Source organism: Colossoma macropomum, unplaced genomic scaffold (genome assembly GCF_904425465.1).
Source record: "Colossoma macropomum unplaced genomic scaffold, Colossoma_macropomum, whole genome shotgun sequence".
NCBI lineage: Eukaryota > Metazoa > Chordata > Actinopteri > Characiformes > Serrasalmidae > Colossoma > Colossoma macropomum.
The window spans coordinates 31,614,321-31,635,246 of NW_023494802.1; the positions used below are offsets into that span (position 1 = coordinate 31,614,321).

Consider the following 20,926-nt stretch of genomic DNA (forward strand, 5'->3'; position numbering starts at 1 on the left):
ATCTTTTCTCAGTAAGAGCTTCTTAACAGCTACACATCCTTTCAGACTCATAGCGCCGAGTTGTCTTCTCACAGTGGAAGGATGGACAGAAACACCTGTGGATGTTTTCAGATCTGAAGCAGCTTTGATTTTCTCCTCTCTCTCGAAGATGAAAGCCTTAAGTGCTGTTTATCTGATGGGGACAGTGTTGGTGTCTACCAGCTGTTGCACGTTTAGAATTCCATTTTGTCACTTTTTAAAGTCCAGTTTTGGAAACTCCTGTTTTATACTACGCATAAATGTTTTTCTTTGTGAGTAAAACTAACATTAAATGCTGAAGGTTTCTCTTTCTCTGTCCAGTTCAACCCAAAACCTGTCCAGAACTGAGCTATTTGTATAATAACCTCAGAACAAACAGAACCAGGTGTGTTGCCAATGAGAACTCAGGCACACTTTGATTTACAATTTACACAGATGTTTGTGTTTATGCAAATGAGCACAAACTAGCACAGCTTCAGTTGGATCATGCTGCTGAAAAAGACAGATTTTTAGACAAACAATTTTACCCATGTAATTATTTATTCAACCTTTTTTTATTTTCTTACACAATTTACTGTACATATAAATCAGTAAATCAACCAGCAGTGGTGCAGAATCTCTGAAACGGCCTCAAAACGAGCCGCCTGGCCTCAGTACTAAAATCCTCATTATCTTTTCACAGAGAAGAGATCGATCAGGTATTCACACAATGTACAACATTCAGTTCATATACAGAGGGAAGCAGTTCAGTTTTTCCCCAAAGGGTCGATCTAATATGAAGAGCAAAGAAAAAAAAATCTGAAAAAATTTATATTAACGTTACCAAACTGATTTAACGTACACCGGATCTTCCCAGGGAATTCAGCTCCGTGGATATATGAAGGCAAATTCAGTTATTTTCCAGAACACAGAGAGGTCGAGTGCTGTTAGTGTTCAGGTCATGAGAATTCAAGGTAAAGCTTGAGACTTAGAAGAACCAGAATTACCCAAATGGAAAAACACACCCTGTATAAACCAGGCTACAAAAAGATCTCCAAATCTGTTCCATACACTGAGAACGTGTGTGTCGGCTCATGAAATCCAAAGTTCTACTGAAAAATATCACAGGTTGTGGGGTGAGGGAACGAGGATGTGCAGCAGAGAGCCGGTCATCGTTTCTGAGGGCTGGGTCAGGTTCCCTCTGCGTATTGAAGGAATACTCCAGTGTTCTTCGACCTGATCTCTATCTGGAACATCTGCAGTGTACAGTCGATTAGAACCGACAATACTTGCACAGCGTTTCAAGCAGAGACCTGTTGACTCGAAACCTACTTTTAACAGAGGTGATGGGCAGCTGCTGAAATCTGTCACTAAACATTTACACAAACGTGTACAAGTAGAACCTTGATGGGTTCTTCAGCGAAAGGTGTCTGTAAACTAGAAGAGGAAAACCTGTGAACAAACTATAGGTTGGCTTGACAAAGCTGCTGCTAATGAATTCCCAGGTGGTCGCTAAGGTGTTGCTATGTGATGCTGGGTGGTTGCTAAGTGTTGCTCGGCCATTGCTGTGGTATCCCAGGTGGTTGCTAAGGTGTTGCTAAACCATTGCTATGGTATCCCAGGTGGTTACTTAGTGTTGCTAGGCCATTGCTGTAGTATTCCAGGTGGTTGCTAAGTGCTGCTAGGCTATTGCTATGGTATCCCAGGTGGTTGCTAAGGTGTTGCTAAACCATTACCATGGTATTTCAGGTGGTTGCTAAGAAACTGCTAAACTGCTGCTGGGGTATCCCAGGTGGTTGCTAATATGAGTGCTAGTATGCGAGTCTGTATGTAATGTCTATGAAGGTCAGTGTGAAACATGTCCTTTGTGACATCATTCATGGCAGTTAGATTTGAATTTCCTCAGCATTCCACCAGTCATTTCCTATGGGAACCTATGTTCCTGCGTTTGAACGAACGCTGTATGAAAACCGCGGTCGGTCCCTAAAGCGCACTTTTCCCGTATCGGCTCTACGATCCTGCAAAGTTTTGTGATTCTGTATCAGGGGCTGTGAAAACACTACCAAAAAAAGGGTACAATAATAAAAACTAACAGTAAGTCAGCTGTGAGCTGGAAATCTGTATAACCTGTTTGTTCAGAGATGGCGCTAGTTTTCCGGCGGAAACAAGTCATGGTAATTTGCTACCAGCATAGACTCCTCACCATGGATAACAGAATTCTACCAGTTTGCCAAATTTCCTCATAATTTAATTGTTGAGATGTAAAGTGGTTTGATGTGAAACGGTTGAGTGTAGACAAACTCAACAAATCTGATACAGTGGTGGTGAAAACAAAACGAGGGCTGTGGTATTATATGTCTGGGAAAAAAAGGACACTTGCTTATCAGTCAGCATAATGTCAAGTTGTCGTTCACAGTTGCAGAAAAAACATACTAACAAAAACGAAAAAAAAACAAAAAAAAAAAACAAGCAGTATTTCACCAAACTATGTTCCTTCAAAAAACCACATCACTGCCCAAACTGGCGTGACTCTTGCACTGCCTTAGTGATGAAAACGGCGAGGCAGTGGTGTGACCGTGCCTTTAGACCTGTACTGTCAGAGTGCAGCAGTTGTACTTTTGTGTTACATAATCACAGATTTCAAATGTTTAATCGCAAAGTTCATCAAGTGCCCTTTGGCCTCTGTTATAAGCCAGTTTCAAGTCAACACATATTCAGTAATGTCCAAAAGGCTGTCCACAGTTAATCAACTGATGCCACAGATAAATAATCTGGAGTATTCCTTTAGCATGTGCTTACAAAGCCAGACAGAGTTAGAAAGCAGTATGTCCACGCTATGAGCTCTGTGAATACGACACTTTTTTAGGGCTCAACAGCACCCCCCAGTGGTTTTGACTACTATCACCTCAGTTAAGTTGAGAGGCATGGAAAGGTAATACCCTGGACACAAAGGTCTTGCTCCAGAATATACAAAGCAATCTTACCCTATAAAACTAGGGCGTTAGGAACACAGACAGTTCTCACTCACTCATATCCGCAATAAATACTGGGCCGTGGGTCTTAAGGTTGTGCTGATCACACTGGAGAAGGCAAGCTGTACACGGCGTCGGCTACATGTGTGTGTTAATATAATGCTGATGCAGGTTTTACTGGGGACGTTTCAGCTGTTTGAAACTGGTATTGAAAACTTAAGCACTTCCAAGGAGTACTCTTAAGCGTTTTTCAGCTTAATGTCTACCTGCTGCATTCGCAGTGTATGGTCGATTAGCATCGGCGATGATTTCCCTGAAAAAGAACAGAAAACCTGTTGACTCAAATCATGTTTACAATAGACGCCAGTGGGCAGTGGCGTTTGCTTCAGCATCTGCCCATAGGCTTCCATCAGAAGCCGGTTTTGAGTCAATGAGTTTCCTGTTCTTTTCTATGTATGTTTCTCAATGCTAACAGACATGCTATGCTACAGATACAGCAGATAGAAACTAGGCTGAAAAAGGGTGTAACACACCTTTAGAGTCCGACTGTCACTGTACAGTCAGAACAAAGGAAGGCCTCGTTTAAATGGGGCACCATGTTTCAATAAAACCAGCTCACTTTGCTTTAGATGATGGACACAGTGTTAAATCTGAGCTACAATACTAGAATAAAGACAGAGAAAAAAATGTTCTTTCAAGATATTTGTTAAAAGTTTCAACGTTCAGATTCTTTTAAACAAAGCTGAAGTTCAGCTGGTTGGACAAGCACCTGTCCAGGAATTAAACAACCTGGAAGAAGGCGGTTCTGTGCTCTCCAGCGTCCACGTGCTACAAGGACGAGTTCACCTAGTGCATGCTTTGCTCGTCTTCCTTCAGCTGCTAGGCAATCTGATTTACCAAGAACTAGCATGCCTTTAGAGCATGGTATACTCGCTCAGTAGAGACAGAAATTCTTTCCAAATGGACTATGTTATAGACAACTGGTTTGAACCTGTGTCACAGGTGTAATAACCTTGTAATAACCATTACAAGAAAATTACAAGAAAAAGCATATAAAGATTTTAGATGTCAGCTAGAGTAAGACACTGAGACAGTGCTTTGAATTGACTTTCTCCAAATGTGTACATGGTTTCCACATAAATAAAATACATTACATCTACACTGTTGTTGCCAAAAGCAAGTTTACTGAAAGACAGTAGATGAATATATTTAAAGGAATAGTTTGGTGACAAATCAAATATATGATTTTCCATTTACACCAAATGCAGTCAGTCAGTCAACGTTTGGTGTTAAAATTGTGCTTCTTTAGTTTAGAATAGGAGCTACGAGGCTAAGATCGCTAACAAATACTGGAAGTCAATGGACCCTCAAACCGTTTCCATTAATACATGCCCAAAAAACTTCTCTTAACCTGCTTAAACTGCGTCTTAATTAAGGTAGTGCAGGTGAGTCGATGTAGTTTACAACACAGAATGACTCACTATGAACTATAAAAATGAAGAAAGCCTCTACGTGTTGCTAAAAGAAGGGCCAGCAATTTAGGAAAACTGGAATCACTCCTTTCCTGACCACAGTTTGGTATCGATCCCTGCAAGAAGATCACAGACAGTGCTTAGGACATCGTAGAGTAACGTAGGTACAAATGTGGAAAAAAAGGTCTGTCCATGCCATTTTATTAAATTTGCATACGTAGCTTACTGATGTAATTCAAAGCAAAAATATGAAGACTTCGGGATGTATTTGTGAAAAGTTTTGGTGACTATTTACTTCCAGTGTTTATTAGCACCCCTAGCCTGGCGCGTCTTAGCTGATGGACTGCATTTGGGGTAAACATCATGTTAATTTGATTTTTCAGCAAACTATTCCTTTAATTTACATGGAAATGATGTACATGTTTCTTTAAAGTAAATCTAGAATATTGTTTTTTTTTTTCAATGTCTGTGACATTTCCACTCAAAGTAGGATTCTCAGTTCATTTGAATACATTAAAGGTACATTTTTGGCATCATTTCTAGCTTACAAGGGGTGTTGGTTATGTGCAAATTGTTTTTTTAAAAGATTTTTGAGAGGAGCTGAGGGAAAGTGCACTTCAAAGGGGCTCTGATGTAGAGTAGTGGTCTAGAAAAAGCACATCCTTACAGGTTTACCCAATAGGTACAGAATCGGAATAGGATTTGGTAGAGTGCAAAATCCACTGTTCTTTCTGATCACCTGCTGTGTGCCAGACAGCCAAGGCATGGGGGTCCTTAGACACACACACACACACACACACACACACGCACGCACACATAGACACACACACACACACACACACAAAGTGCTGCATCGTGGCATCATATCCAGTGTGTATGTATATATGCGTAATCTTCCATAAGGCATTTCTCGCTGCCTGTCCATCCAACCGCGGTTCAGCACGTCACTCCTGCCCGAAGCCCTCCGTCTCCTCGATAGCAAACAGCAGCTTCTCCTTCAGCTGCTCGTAGCTTTTATAAGGTGGCAGATCCAGTCGGTTAAAACTGCAGCAGAGAGAAATGAGAGCACAGTTAAACATGCACAGTTCTTGTCTTTCATGTTACTTTGCAAAAAATATGTACAATGTTTACTGTTAGGATGTCGACATTCTGACCAACAATATAACCCAGCATTCACAACTGGCAGCGATGCTACAAAGTGGGCGGAGGACGTTCATTTTCAATGAGAGCTGGTGATTTTATAGGGCCACAGACAGAGGAGTGGCGGCAGAGCTTTCAGCGCAAATAGATGGCAGCGTTCACAAAGACCAAGCACTGCTTTCTTCACATACTGACTGCATAAAAAGGGTGCATTTTACAGGGATTCCATTTACAGACAAGCAATTCCTCTCCAGGATTTTTATTTTTAGCGGGAAGACATCTGATTCGTTCTTGGCGTCAGTGAAACCATGTCCCGCCACGGTCACGGTGTTTGGGTGACAAGAGTTGCAAAGTCACTGTCGGTGTGAACACAGGGTTATGTTTGCACTCAGGCTGTGATTTTGTCACCTAATTGCCTGTGTGTGTTCAACAGTAGGAAAGAACCTGTCCACAGGCCAGAATCAGACACAACCTGCCACTACTGGAGAGGGAAAAGCACCAAGTACAAATGTGGGAGTCGATGTGATGGAAGGACAGTCTGTTTTCACACAGAGGAGAATGTTTCTTTCTAAGAATTCTTTCTTTCAAGCTCAACATGTCTGGCTCTCAGTGGATAATGCAGGAAATTATGTAACCCCACCCTGTGGCCAATTTATAAGAGAAGGGTGAGAGTGCATGCTGGGGGTTGTAGTGCAGTGCACTGTGAAACAGGCCTTTAATAGAAAAATTAAATAACTTTGCTGGCTGGATAGGATTGTGTCAGAGTACAGTTTTTTTAATGGGCGATAATATGAACAATAATACTGTCTATAGTTCATGTGTGAAACATAAGGCTCGCAAGGCTGATCTGGTCTTGTGTTTAACACATAAAGGGGTGTAAATCTATGACAACAATTTGATGATGATTTTTAGAAAACGATTCAATACATGAAATGATTAGATTTTGCTGTGTTTCGGAATTACTTTACAAAAATATACATTGACTGGATGAGCTATTCAAATACAGATGAAACCAATACATGTGGCCTTTTTGTTTTTTTGCATTTCTGTGTTTTAAAATTGGCCTAGAATTTTATTTTGGCCAAAAAAATTAAAACATACTTGAATACTGAGTTATACTGAACAAACACACTGAATATTTTATAAGTTTTATATTGACTGATACTCAAAATCAATGCAGTTAGATCGTCACCTTTAGATGAATGCATTGTAATGCATTTTTACACTATGCGTAGCTGAAGAATACTAAACTGTTTACTCAGGGTCGCAGTGAGCTGGTACAGAATAAACTATCGAGCTGAATGCCTCTGCTATTAGTGCATTAGGTCATACGGATGCAAATGCAAGGCCTGGACTACTGAATACAGACAGTGTTATAGGGTGACTGAATGCACTCACCAGGTGTGGCTCCTGGGCAGCCAGTTCTCCTTCCCGGTTTTCTCAATGCAGAACTTCTGTGGCCCATTGCTCCCTATAAAGACACACAGCTGTAGTCACCCACCTCAGATAATATGCTGTGTGGACTACGTGCTACACTGGCTCATGCTAAGCCAAATGGTGATTAACAGCAAACTTCACAGCTCATATAGCTTCATGTAACCGCACTCACAAATAACAATAACACGATAGCACAAATATAGAATGACAAAAGAAGTAACTGTCCCTCAGTCCGCTCTCGTCCTGTGATAAATAGGACATTAACTGTGCTGTGTCTTACCCATGAGGTCAGCAAAGCCCCCCACGGGCAGACGGCACGTCCCGGTGACGAACTGCAGCAGGCGCATGCGCTTCTCATTGTCCATCTCCTTCACCAACTGCAGCACAAGAGAAGGAGAAGTTAGAGATGGTTGTGTCTGATGAAGGACTGTTAGTTAGATTGCTGGAGTGATATTACACAGCTACTTGTAAAGGGCTAATGTTAGACTGCATCACGGTTTAGATATAATGTGCACCAGGAATGCATGGATCATGAATTTTCTTTATTTTATTTATAAAAAATTCATGATCCATAAGAAAATTGTATTTTATTTAAAAATCTAATTTTTATATTTATTTTTGGTTTTCTTGAGTGATGACAGAAGAACCACTTTGCTCCCTAAAAAATGGATGTTTTTTAGTACCATGTTTGTAACTGAGATATGAGAGTGTGAGAAACCTTTATTTAAAAGTTTAAATCAAACCATTCAGAGTGGTTTGATGTGAAATGTTCACAGTGCTGGTGATAGGAACCAGACATCTGATGAGTCTGATGCCTCTGAAAGCTCACTGAAATCTATTACATGAAATGGTTATGAATACACTGCCTGATGTCTGAGACGTTGTTTTATGAGAGATTTGAGATAAAGATTTAGTGTAATATACATATTTTTAAATCCATTCATGGTGGAGTAAAACATGCAGGTCATTGTAAAGCAAAATAGTCCCCAAAGAAAATTATTTTTTCATATTTTCCACTATTTTACCATCATCAACATTTCATACAAAAACTCAGAAGACACATGTAGGTTCACTGATCATTTTGGACAGTAAATAAATGGTTATATTTGTGTTGTAGACATGGTGACCCCTGGTTCCCATCACCACCACTGTAAAGAAATCTGAGTGTGAAAGTTTCTCTATAATTAACCATTTCATATCACAACACTGAATGACTGGCCTGAAAAATTGTGGAATTCCCTGTTGGTCAAAATTTTCTCTTTCAGCAAAAAAACAAAAAAAACAAAATACCATTTTTGATTTTCAGGTGAAATTTCTTGGTGTGTTTCTAGTATTTACTGTGTTGTATTTATTGTTAAGATTTTTGAAGCTAGTTTTGCACTTTAAATAAAACATTAGACGCACTGCTGTATAATGGTGAACATGGCCTTTGCATAACTCAATGTAAACTAAACAAGTGGAATACTGGCTTTAAAAAGATGAGTGGAAACGTACCTGCCAGAACCAGACGATTTGCTTGCTGTTCCGAGCGTAGTGTCTGTAGATGGTGTTTCTCTGCCAGTCAGCCAGATCAATCTCCTGCATTCCACACAGCAACACCTACAGCAGAGCAACACAGAGAGCCCAGATCAAATCTCTCGGTGTTAACAGTACAGTCTGTTAACCTAAAGGATGTGTTTGCCTGCGTTAATCAAACGGCTGCACACAGAGTCAGTATCACGGCCAGTAATACTTATTGATGCCCTTTGTAAGAGTGCCCACATCTGTGGATGTGCATAGTCATTAATCGTTACATACAGTGCTTTACCCATTAACCCTCTCATCACAGAGGAGATGCAGAGAGACCATGCAGTTGCATTCTACAGAGAATTAGGGGGTGGTACCTCAAGCTCTTTGGCATCAAAGTACTGCAGGTACTGCTGAGGCAGGACCTCGTTGAAGCCCTCAAAGAAGGCCTGCGTCTGCTCCTCCACACCGCGCAACAGCCTCCACTCAGCCACCAGCCTGCAGGGGAGAGAGACACAGAGAGAACATTAGTTGCTCCCCTTCATTCACATCTACAAGCACAGGGGGGTCGGGGGGTGGATATGTGAATCAGTGACACCCCCAGTGACCCACTTTTTTCACAATATGGAAATGTTTCAAACAAATTTGCACAGTGTGAGAGAGAGAGAGAGAGAGAGAGAGAGCGAGAGAGAGAGAGAGGAGAGAGAGAGAGAGAGGGAGAGAGGGAGAGAGAGAGAGTGTTCTGTTGGTCAACTAACCAAGTCACATATACTTTCAAACACAAGGATAAATCACTAAATCAACAACCTCATGCTAACTACACACAATAAACAAATGTTAAACGTGTGTTTTTGTTATCAGATGTGAACTAAATAAATGACCATGTAACAAGCTAACTAACCAACCAACTAACTAACTAGTAAAATAACTAATTACTCATGTCACTAACTTAACAATGAGGCATCTAACTAAATAACCAAGTAACTAACTATATAACGAAACTAAATCAATTAACTAAGTACATAAATGGCCATTCATCTATATAACCAAGTAACAAAAAAACAAACAAACTAAGTAATTAACTGGCCAAATATTTACATAACCATGTCACTAACTAAGTAATCAGGTAGGTAACTAACTAAATAAACATGAAAGTAACTATACAACAATCTAAAAACTATCGTTTTCTAACAATCTACCAATCAATTGAGTATAGCTAAGAAAAAAAAACAAAACTAAATAAATAAATAACAAAGTAACAAACTAAATAATTAACCTATTAACTAACTAGCTCACTAATTATCAAGTATCTAACATCTAAACAATCAAGCAAGGGGAGCTATTAGCACACAAGGAGCTTTTAGTGCTTCTTAAAGATGATGCTGCGTATCTGTGATACTGTCCTTGACATTCATAATAATATCAAAATTTACTCAACTATTCAGATACTACTCATTTAAAAATGTGGATTTTCAAATAGGATCAAGTTAAAATGCTCATCCACAGGTTTAAGAGTCCTGAGATGTGTGTGTCTAATCTGAGGGGAAGTAAGAGTGTGTGTCCAGCCTCACACATCAGCCCAGACCAAGGCTCATGAGATGTGTGTCTACCTGATATACTCCTCCTTGTTCTCCTCCGTCACCTGAATGTTGCCTCCATCTGGTTTCAGGTCATGAGTGGTGATCTCCCCCAGGATGTCCTTATCCACAGAGAAAAACATCTCCAGACCACACTCCTCAATGTTGTTCTCCCTGTGTGGAAACACACAAGCATAAGAGTGAACAAGTGTGCACCCACAAATGCCCATGTATGCAGGTCCATGTGCCTTAACCATGTTAGAGTTATCACGTTTCGGGCCTTATTGGTTGGACCTAATGTGTGGTTATTACTGCTGTGGGTGTGTGATTGATTAACTGGTCACAGACCAAAGCAGTGAAACTTACTTGATCCAGATCAGAGAGTTGTAGAACTCTGGGTCGATGGACTCCAGGTCTTTAAGGGCCAAAGGTTTGTTGAGGATGCGCTTATAGAAAGGCAGCGAGAAGCCAGTATCAATGAACTTCCCATGGAACAAGGCCTGAGGGAACCCAAGAGAAACACAAATGACTAAACAATATTTGGGAACAATGGAAAACTCAATTGAAAGTATTATCTGGAATTGAATAAGGTTCACATGGAGAGGTGGGGTAACGTCATTCTATCAGAGGACGTCTATTACATTTAAGACTGATTTACATGGAGTAAGAAACCTCGGTATAAATTATAGAGACAGGAGTGGCTAATTAGTAATTGTTACATTTTACAACTTCTCGTTATCCCTTAGAACTAAACAGGCTGTGCCTTACTGTGCCTTTAAGATTTATGTAAATGAGCTCGGTTCTGATTGACTGTTCTGTACTGTAGCTCATTCTAAAAGAAATGAGGGCTAAAATCCTCCATAACACTGCTGTAAGCTGATACATGTAAACACACTGTTTTCTGTGACATCACAAAAAAGTGAAAACAGCTGCTGTTGCAGCTTATATGGACTGAATGGACTGGGGGGGGGCTGAACGTTTGGAACTTTAACAATGTTTACATAATACATAAAACTCTTTTGTTTAAAAAAAGTGAGGAAAACTTGATTTGCCATGAAATTGGCCCTTTAAATTTCATCAATTTATGGATGATATGTGAAAGATACAAGACTCATTGAGGGATAATATGTTAGGCTACAATATCTGAATTATTACAAACATTACATCATCTTTATGTAGACTTTTCAAAACAGCCCTCTTAAGCATAAGAGTACAATTAAACCCTCGAGGTGAGTCCGAGTTACCATAGCAATGAAGCGGCCGATGAATTTGAAGTATTTGAGATGGTCTGGGTTGATGTACGAGGCTGGATTGATCTGCAGGCAGTAGTTATCCTTTCCCGCATACTCAAACAGGCAGTACATGGGATTTAGCACCTCATGGGACAGCAGGAAGAACCACTCCCTAAAAGAAAGAGATGTTCAGTTACACACTATATCCAGGGGTGGCGCCACATATCCAAAAGTCAAAAGTGGTGGGGCAAAGTTCAGAACGCATTGGTTCTTTAAAAAAAAAATTAAGGAAGAAAATTAACATGCTGATGACCCAGTGGCTGACAGACAAGTTCACATCCCTGAAGAACAAAATCGAGCTTAGTGAGGCAGCAGTAAGAAATACTGCAACTGACATTTAGTAAGTTTTAGTAAGTGCTGTAACACAAACTATACGACCCAATACCTAGTTGCTACATCTCTCACTGAAAATCGCACAGGCTTTATTGTTTGGAAAACATCCTGTCCCCCCAACCTAAATGTCAATTTTAAAGGGCAATTCCACAGATTTTTCAGAATTTCTCCATAATTCAATCTTAAAACTAAAAAACGTACTCAAAATGAGTTTGTGTTTAAAAATGCAGCCACACACTTTAACTTTTTGATCTGAAAGAGGCGACTTAACTGCATTGATTTTGAAATTTTATAATTAGCGTTCAGTGAAGGATGTATTATTTTTTGGGCCAAATTAAACACACCATGGGCTTTAAAACAAAAAAAAAAAACAACTTAGCATTGGAGTATCGTTTTTAATGGCTAAACGCTACTGTGTAAATAAAATGTAATGAAATGATTTTGATTCATGGCAGAATGTCAGATTCCTTGAGGCACTGAATTTCTAGATTTACATCCTTGAAAGTCAGCTTAAGTTATTGCAAAGGTTTGACTGAACTGTTTCTATTTATTTGCTGAGTTTAAAGTATTGACAAAAAATAAATAATAAAATATTTTTACTATATTTTTACTATAATTTTTGCACAGGCCACATTTTATGTTATTTTTTTTACTATATGTTAAAATTTGCTAAATCAACAGTAATTGTGCTTTAAAATGTGCAGAAATGTGTTTCTCTGTAGAGGACGTGTTCACTTATTTTACTTAGAAAATCAACAAAACATGTCTTCTGACCAGGGACGCCCAAAGTTTTGCATACAAGTACAATTGTTTAGAACAAGACTGACCGATTCTTTATGCAAAATGCCAGACTGAATTTACAACGGTGGCTGACATACTTTAATCTGTTCAGGCAGAACAGGCACTAACTTATCTTGAAAGTAATGTTTGATGGAGATTTCTGATTGAGATCTTGCCTTGCTACGCCACCGTAGTCTAGTCCCTCCTCCCCAGGGAAGATGATCCACAGTCTGCGGCGAAGGTCTTGGGCACTAAAGCTCATTATCTGGACAAAGAAATGTAAAAATGCACAGTTCCTGTTAATCAATATAGCCACACATGTAGGCCATAAAAACTTATTTATTTTACTTACTTACAAATTCAAAAAGGAATACCCCTAACACAATTTCAGTTTCAGTTACATTTTAAAACAGATCACACGTTTAAACAACAAGCTGGCATACATTTGCTGAAGGTGGGTAAACATGTAAATCAGGTTCACAAAAATAGGACCCAATTCTCGGTGTACAGACTTAAGGGGGGGTGGGGGTGAGAATAATAATAATAAAAAAAATAATAATACCAGAAATCTAGTTTAAAATCAGCCAGATGAGATGAATGCTTTGTGGTTTGAACTCACCTGCTGGAAGGAGTCCTCAAACAGTGTTTTACGGCTAACTGTGATCTTGATGTGCTGCGGCAAAGCTAATTGCTACAACAGAAGAGAAAAAAATGTGTGCTATAATATTTTTAGGTAAAATAAGAAAAGCAATAAAGATTTTTGGCCTTTAAATTCAACATAAATGGTGAGTGGAACATCATAATGCATTATTCTTCTGCATTGAGAAGAATTTCAGCATGAAACACAGTATCTCTGTACTACCTAGGCATTTTCTCTTAATGATAGGTGGGGGTGGTGGAAAATGAGATTATTGGTTAATATTATTTTCCCCACCCACTAGTGCACAGTGAGTAACAAAATCTCAGATGTTTTGGAGGCAGGAAAACGTCACTGTAGTTTAAAGAAAACTTTTGAAAGTGTGTTTTTTAAAGGGCCCACATCATGGAAAGTCATTTGTTTTTAAAATAACAGAGTCTAATGTAATATGTAAACACAGTAGTTTCAAAAATACAGTCTGTACAGTCCACTAATGGAAACTAACCTGCAAAAACAGTCTTTGAATGAATCGTTTCTTTGATGTCACTAAGAACTAACTCATTTATATGTTTCTGCCTTCAGCCTACAGCACTTTAGCTCTGCCCATTCTCACTAAAGTTATAAGGAGTGTTTTAGGCCAGACTGCTTTTTGAATAAGGAACAACACTGGACAGCCAATCAGAACAGAGATCATTTCTATAAATCACTCTAAAAGGCACAGTGACAATACCAACTGATTAAGGGAGGCTGAAAAACGGTCATGTAAAAATGGATTATGATCATTTTTAGTACATAAATCTACACAAATGTCATAAGTGGAAAAATGCGGAAAAAAATATAAGGAACATGTGAGATATGGGCCCTTTAAATGGTATGGTATGATGAATTGTGCCTGCTCTGACAGTTTTGATTTCAGGTTGACTTCCAATACACTGAGTACGAGAAAAAAAGAAGAAATTATGACAACTTTCACACTTTTTTATGGAATACATACCTGACACCAGAATCTGAAGTAATGTACTTTGGCTTTGAAGTCTCGCACATAAGTGATCTGAGGGCCATTTTCACTGAGCGAAGAAAAGGAAGAAAAAATAAATGATTAAGTATACTCCCAGACACAAAAAATAAATAAATAAATAAAATAAAAAATCAGAGAGATAAAAAGGCAAAAGCATTTAATAGTCCCAACAAGAAATTATTAGTCAATAAATTAGAAATAATTAAACAAATAGATAAAATAAGTATGGGAGAGCTTTCCCCTTTGATTTCTTTAAAAGTTGAAGTGTTGGGTGTAAACTTAGACAGCCTTTTACAGAAAGAAGAGTCACTCAGAGTTCCACTCAGCACTGACGGCTTCAATCGTTTGATAAACATTGCCTAGTTTGTGTTTAATGTGAGCTGAAACAAACATTCTCTATAGGGTTTACATCTGTACTTTGACCAGGCCAAAACCATCAGTAAAAACCATTAGGTGTTTTAGGCTTGACAACCTGTTTCCAGTTTCCGTGAAACTGCAGATTAATTTGAATCCATAAGTACACTGTGAGAGGCTGAAGCGCAAATGTGAATGGACTAATTCCTTGTATTGACTCATAAAGAAACTAAGGCAAACATCACCGATCCTCTGAAAACGCCAAGAAACAGGTTTATCTTGTCATGCAAATGACGACAACAGAGAAGCAGTATCTGTTTAATGGAACTGCGTTCACTGTACATAGTCATAACCTGAGTCAACGGAAAGTAATAACTGAGCCTAATGTGTGCATGACCTTGAGCCAAACACATTCCAGGCGAAACGTAAGGGTGAATCAGCTATGGTGGTATTTAAGGGCAGCAGTGTAAACAGATCATTTCTGAGACAATGCATGCAGAGCCAAGCTGGCCAGTGATCCTACAGCTGGTCTACGCTGCCGACTTGTGGGAATATCATTATAAACAAATTCGACATTTTGGAAATTTATTTGCTCCTTTTGACTAAATAATAGAGTTGGTACGATTCCACTTTTTTCTTTCCCAATACTGAAACTTAGAGTATCGACTGACACTTATTCTTTAAAAACGAATAAGCTTTAAAATGAACTATTTTTAACTGAAGCACTTCACTTAAGATAATCATCCAAAAGTAGACCATCATGATGAAACTACTCAACCTCTCTGTTAAACCCACAGGAAGGACTACACAGCTAACATCACATCACACAGTGTAAGTGAGTGATATTTTAGGATTAAACGTGCTACAGGGTCTTTTAGGTCCAATGATTTTTGTGATATAAACAAATACATGCCTGTAATTTTTAGTTCATTTTTAATTAATATAATTATGAAGTTTGTATTGTAGAAATACTCCAATTGTTAAGTTTTCTTTGGAAATGAAAGGGTTACAGTCTTGAAATGCCCAATCTCTTGTTATAGAGGTTTCTTGGATTTTGTTCTCTGTGGTATCTAGGTAAACAAAGCCATGTGAGCTCTCCCATTTGTTAGGACTTTATGAGAAGAACTGAAAGTCTTACACATTAGAATTAACAACAAAACTAGGTACTAACAGAGTAATCAGCCAATCGTGTTTTGATTTTCAACGCGAGGGAGCAATTTTGTAAGACAAAAATGCCATTTTAGGGCTTCGGAAAGTTCTAGATACGTCACTAGTCTAACCAGATTTCTGTCAGATGTTAGAATTGGAAAACAGCGGCAGCAGCTCTATAACTCTTTACAGATAAATGCAACGTAAAACCTATGTTAATATCTCTGTTATAAGCTTCAAGTAAAATATGGAATGTCTTTTACAAGCTTCAAATATCCTTGTTTAATCTAAAACGTGAATCACTATTTCCTTAGCGCACACATATTACTAAAATCCCAAAACTAGCATTACTAAAGAGGTATATTTACAATTATGGCCAACATTAAAGGCGTAGAAATGGACCTGGGTTAGTGCCATGACTACTATATATGAATCCAAATACGAGTATGCATGTAAACATGTTGAAATTTAGAACTGGATCTGAAGAAACTACATAACATCACTGACCTAATTTCTCTGGAATGCTAATTTTATATGAGGTAAGAAAAACCTCTTCTGATGGAAGTTTTTGTTAGATATCCATACAGTTCCAAACATTCTATATGATGTGCATATATGCATAATTGAGGCTCACAGTGATGATTTTCCTGTTCGCGGGTCAATGTAGGTGGTGGTTCTTCTGTTGTGATCCACAAAGTACGGGATTCCGTCCACAGTGAACCTCATCTCCCAGCCCTCCGGCAACGGCTTCTCATTCAGCAGCCTGCAGGGCGGCGGTAGAATTTCTCAAATTTTAGAATCATTCAATATTACTTTTTAATGGTTAATGGTTTTAATGTCAACCACTGAAATGTTCATACAACGTAAAATATGACATAAATGGACATAAACGAAATACACAAAATATAAATGTCTGACCCTTGAGTGCGAGGGTCCTCCCACTGAGTGGAGCGAGTAGGGTGGTGCACAAAATATACTCTGCCATTGGCATCTGTTCTCTTCTCTGAGAAATTAGGCACGAGAAGAGAGAGCGAGAACAGAGAATGAGTAAGAGAAAAGAAAACAGTGTGTGATTCACCCACAAAAGTCCTACCCTCTTATGAAATAGTCATACTGCTGCTTTCAAATATAAGGCAGTGATGGTACAGTAGCCCCGAAAAGTATTTGCACACTTTAATCATTGGTCAACTGTAATGAAATTCATGATTATTTTATAAAATGTTTGACAAATGATATTTGTTTATGAGAATGACATTTTTTGCACAACATTAAACTAACGGTAATCTCTTTGTGTGGAGAAAGCCTGCAGAAGACCTCCAACCAGACTGCACTAAGGGTACTATAAAGCACAGAGGTGTGCGGGCAGTTTATCTTACAATGCTGTACTTGGGATCATGAATTCTAAAGGACTAAAGGACATTCTGGGTTAAAACGGTCAGATATCTGCAAATAAACTGCTCAAACCATAATAATCGGAAACTCACCAGCACCAGCAAAAAAACAAAAAACAACAAAAAAAACAGTCCTAGAAGGGCCTACTTAAAATAAAGGCCACTTTGACATTTTGCTTCCAAACACAGTGAACTTAATGCATTTTAAAGTATGGCACAAACGTCCAAATACTTTTGGAACCACTGTATGTGCTTTAAGTTACAAGCCATATCTACAATTTACACCTTACTAACACTAAGAAAAGTCATCATTTTAAAAATGTTTAATTTCATTTCATTTATACCCCATCCAAGCGGCAGTGGGCCCATTGGGTCAAACTCCTTATTCTGAACAGCAGCTGCAGCGGCCTGATCCTGTAACATCAAAACAAAACAAAACATAACAATTTATCTAATGCAGTTCTACTTTTGTGGACAAAGTTTCTCTTGTGTGGACTAAAGCTTGCAATAGCAGCGTAAAGAAACGCGTTAAGTAGTGTTCACGTAACCACTAAAAATAAGGCTACGTTTACACAGCAGGTAAAAGTGGCCCAAATCCCATCTTTTTCCTCAAATGTGACACAGATGTGTGTCTGTGTGTCAGTGTGAACAGCAAAAAACGCATTGAATCTGACATTTTCAATTCCGATTTGAGACGGTTTCACATGTGGTACTGAAATCCGATACGTATCCGATGTGCGGGCAATGCGACTCGGTCTGAACAGCCAGATCAGAATTCATGCGACTTTGACGTCAATCCAACTCGACAGATCAACTGTTCAGACTAATGTCGCATACAGGTCACATTTAAAAGATAATGTCATAACAGCCAAACAAAAAAATCGGATTTGGTGAGAAAACCAGATTTGGGCCACTTTTACCTGCTGTGTAAAAGTAGCTGTGTAAAAGCGTTGCCTGCCGCAAGACTGAACCATTTCAGCAGTCAAGGAGGCAAATCACCCATCAGAGGAACGCAAATAAATTCCCCAAACAGTGTGCGCTCCCTAGATGTTTTAACTAGGGATGCACCATAATGTCGCTCACCGTAAATCTTTGGCCAAAACCAAAAGTGCCAGTTTTATCGGTTTTGGCCAAAAATTTACGGAGGAAGAGAGAGGAAAAAAGTGAAATGCTTGACCGGAAAAGAAACACAAGTTTAAATAGTCATACAACAAAGTTTTTTGTAATAAACTTTTTTTTCTGTAATAAACAGAAACTTCTGAAAGTTTGAAAATCTTACTGAGCTTCAATACAAATGCACCATGTGTGCCAATGTGCTACACAGCAGCACTGAGTTTGCAGCAGTGATTTTCCAACAGCAGAGGTGCTCTGGAAATCAGCAATAGCTGCCTGTCAAAAACAGTTTTATTTTGTTTTCATTCAATTCATCCAAATCATCGGGGAAGCTGTACGGACAATGCTGAGAACCTTCCCATTACAGTATGTTGCACTTTGGGAAACCAACAGCAGGGACAGTGCAGAATTTACTCTACCATGAAATAACAGCTTACAAAAGCCCCATAATAATTCACTGCTGTAACAGTAAGGGAATAAAAATAAAAATAAAACTTGTAAATATTATCTCTTATTATTTTGTAAGCTGTTTAAACTTAGCCAATTCTAGTTCTCTGTCAGTTCTCTTTTCAAACATGTTGACTTAAAATGCCATGAGCTAGATGTAACTCGTCATTACTAGATGTAATTCATTAGCGTATAATTCTGGAGAACCTGAAATACACACTACATGTTTTTCAATATGTTCCATTTTGAAATGGTGACAGGATGCCAAAAAACCCTGCGTGTTTCAAGGTGGGATCAAAGTTTAATCAATTTGGACTTATACCAACAGACGCTGTGGCTCATGCATTGCATATTTAGTTGCAGGGCAGAAGTAAAAGATCCATTCAAGCGAATGGCCCAGATACACACAAAACCTTTTTCTCCATGATATCAGAAACACTGCTTTAGCATGTGAGGTGGAGTGTGTGGCAATTCTCACCCCTAACAGGAAGCGGCGGTTGAACTGGTGCATGGCCCCCTCCAGTTGACTGCGCTGGTGCTGCCACTGCTCGTAGTTACGCACCGTCTCCATGGTGGGCCGCTGCCACGTGGTGGTTCTGGTGATGTGATCCACGAAATAAACACGACCCAAAGGGTCCACTCTCCGCTCCCACCTACAACCAGGCACCAAAAAGGAACATTATAGGAGCGAGACTACTGGGCCTATAAAATATGAAGGTGTTGATTCAGCTGCCTGAATTTAATTGTAAAATAAGAACAAAAACACTACTACCTCTGATACTACTGCTCACTCTTAGCAAAAAGGGTTCTATATAGCAACAAAAAAGGCTTATATGACCTGTATCAATAGAACCCTTATTAGTGCTGTATAGAACCATTTCTAAAAAGTTTCTTTAAAGAACCATTTACTACTTTTTATTTTTTGTATCACAGAAAAGAAACTTTTTACCATGTAAAGAACAATTTATTGGTTTTAACGGTACACTACTCTTACTCCTAATGCTACTACTACCACTATTAATAATAATAACAATAATAATAATAACAATAATAATAATAATAATAATAATACTGCAGGCGATGGGAGCAGGTGACCCTGGGCTACTGTGCTAAAACGCCTACATTTAATTAGTTTTGCTATGTTTGTAACCCTCTACAAATAAATAGTATATATTTTTTCTCTGTCATGCTAATCCAGGTAGGACCAAAGTCTACAAAGGTTTATTAGCATCAGCAGATATATACATAAAAAATAATATAATTTCCAGATCAATGCATCCCTACAAAATAGCCCAATTGCACAAATTAAAAGCTCAAGATGTACTACTTTATAAAGAATCCTTATTAAACTGAAAAGACTTCTCTTTAAAACACAAGTCTGAGTAGGATCAGCAGCCTGCAGTTTATAGTGTGCACGTGCAGTCTGACCACCATCTCCCCGCTGGACGTGTGTAATTAGTAAACATGAGGATGGTGTAGCTTTACCCTGGAGGCAGAGGCTCTGGTCTTTCCCACGTTGTCCGCTTCTCCACGTGGTCCACAAAATACATGCGGCCACTCTGGTCCACTCGCTGCTCCCACCTACACACAACAGTGTCCCATCAGCTAGTGTGATCCAGACAGCCATTAGCCACCAACCACAGCCCTTCATTAACTCTGTCTGCATGTCCAGTTCCAGTCACAGACACAGTGCAGTGCTTTAACACTCTAATCTCTTCAGCTAAACCCCTTCATTACCTCAATCAGATCTGCTAGAAGGGCTGAACACTCAATGTCCCTCCAAACTGAGAGTGAAGCTGTTATTATTGATGTTACTGCTGCCCAGCATGCAAATACACATCCACACACACACTCGTCCTGCGCTGGTGAGTGTACTGAAATGTTTAAAAGGAGGTTTCCAAGGCCAAATGAACCAAAATGTTACAATGAAAAAGTATAAAGTCATTAACAGCTGTAGCACCAACCCAGAGCTAAGATTAGCTGGAGTCTGTTGGTTCAGTGCACCCTGGCTTTCAAATTATTCTTCCCTTTTTGCTCTTCAACCATTGTTCCTTCTTTTTTTACAAAAATAACAATACAGCAAAGAGCACTAACCTTCCTACATAAGCCACTTTTCTAATTAAGTGAGCCAGTCATAAAGTCCTGAGACCACAACATTTTCCCAAACATCCTCAAGGAAATTAAAACTGGTTTCTTACATGCTGTGTCAGTAAATAAGGGTGGGGTTTGAAAGTAGGGAAGTAACTGACATTGCGTCTTGTGTTAAGTGAAGTGACCACTCCTAAACTGAGCTGCATGTGGAAATACTTAA

General features: G+C 39.0%; 1 protein-coding gene across 2 annotated transcripts in view; it reads right to left on the minus strand.

Annotated features, from left to right (window-relative positions):
- Positions 1–4,873: 4,873 nt before the first annotated feature.
- itchb (itchy E3 ubiquitin protein ligase b) overlaps positions 4,874–20,926 on the minus strand; it is a 32,619-nt gene continuing 16,566 nt past the window's right edge. For both annotated transcript variants that reach the window (XM_036590901.1, XM_036590903.1), the window contains 16 exons: positions 20,101–20,196; positions 19,094–19,268; positions 17,400–17,469; positions 16,583–16,667; positions 16,299–16,427; positions 14,138–14,210; positions 13,126–13,197; positions 12,683–12,771; positions 11,346–11,505; positions 10,468–10,601; positions 10,135–10,275; positions 8,902–9,022; positions 8,513–8,617; positions 7,299–7,395; positions 6,980–7,052; positions 4,874–5,485 (listed from right to left, as the gene is read on the minus strand). In XM_036590901.1, the coding sequence (XP_036446794.1) occupies positions 5,386–5,485; positions 6,980–7,052; positions 7,299–7,395; positions 8,513–8,617; positions 8,902–9,022; positions 10,135–10,275; positions 10,468–10,601; positions 11,346–11,505; positions 12,683–12,771; positions 13,126–13,197; positions 14,138–14,210; positions 16,299–16,427; positions 16,583–16,667; positions 17,400–17,469; positions 19,094–19,268; positions 20,101–20,196 (1,720 nt within the window). In that variant the 3' untranslated portion in view covers positions 4,874–5,385. The remainder of the gene's footprint in view (positions 5,486–6,979; positions 7,053–7,298; positions 7,396–8,512; positions 8,618–8,901; positions 9,023–10,134; positions 10,276–10,467; positions 10,602–11,345; positions 11,506–12,682; positions 12,772–13,125; positions 13,198–14,137; positions 14,211–16,298; positions 16,428–16,582; positions 16,668–17,399; positions 17,470–19,093; positions 19,269–20,100; positions 20,197–20,926) is intronic.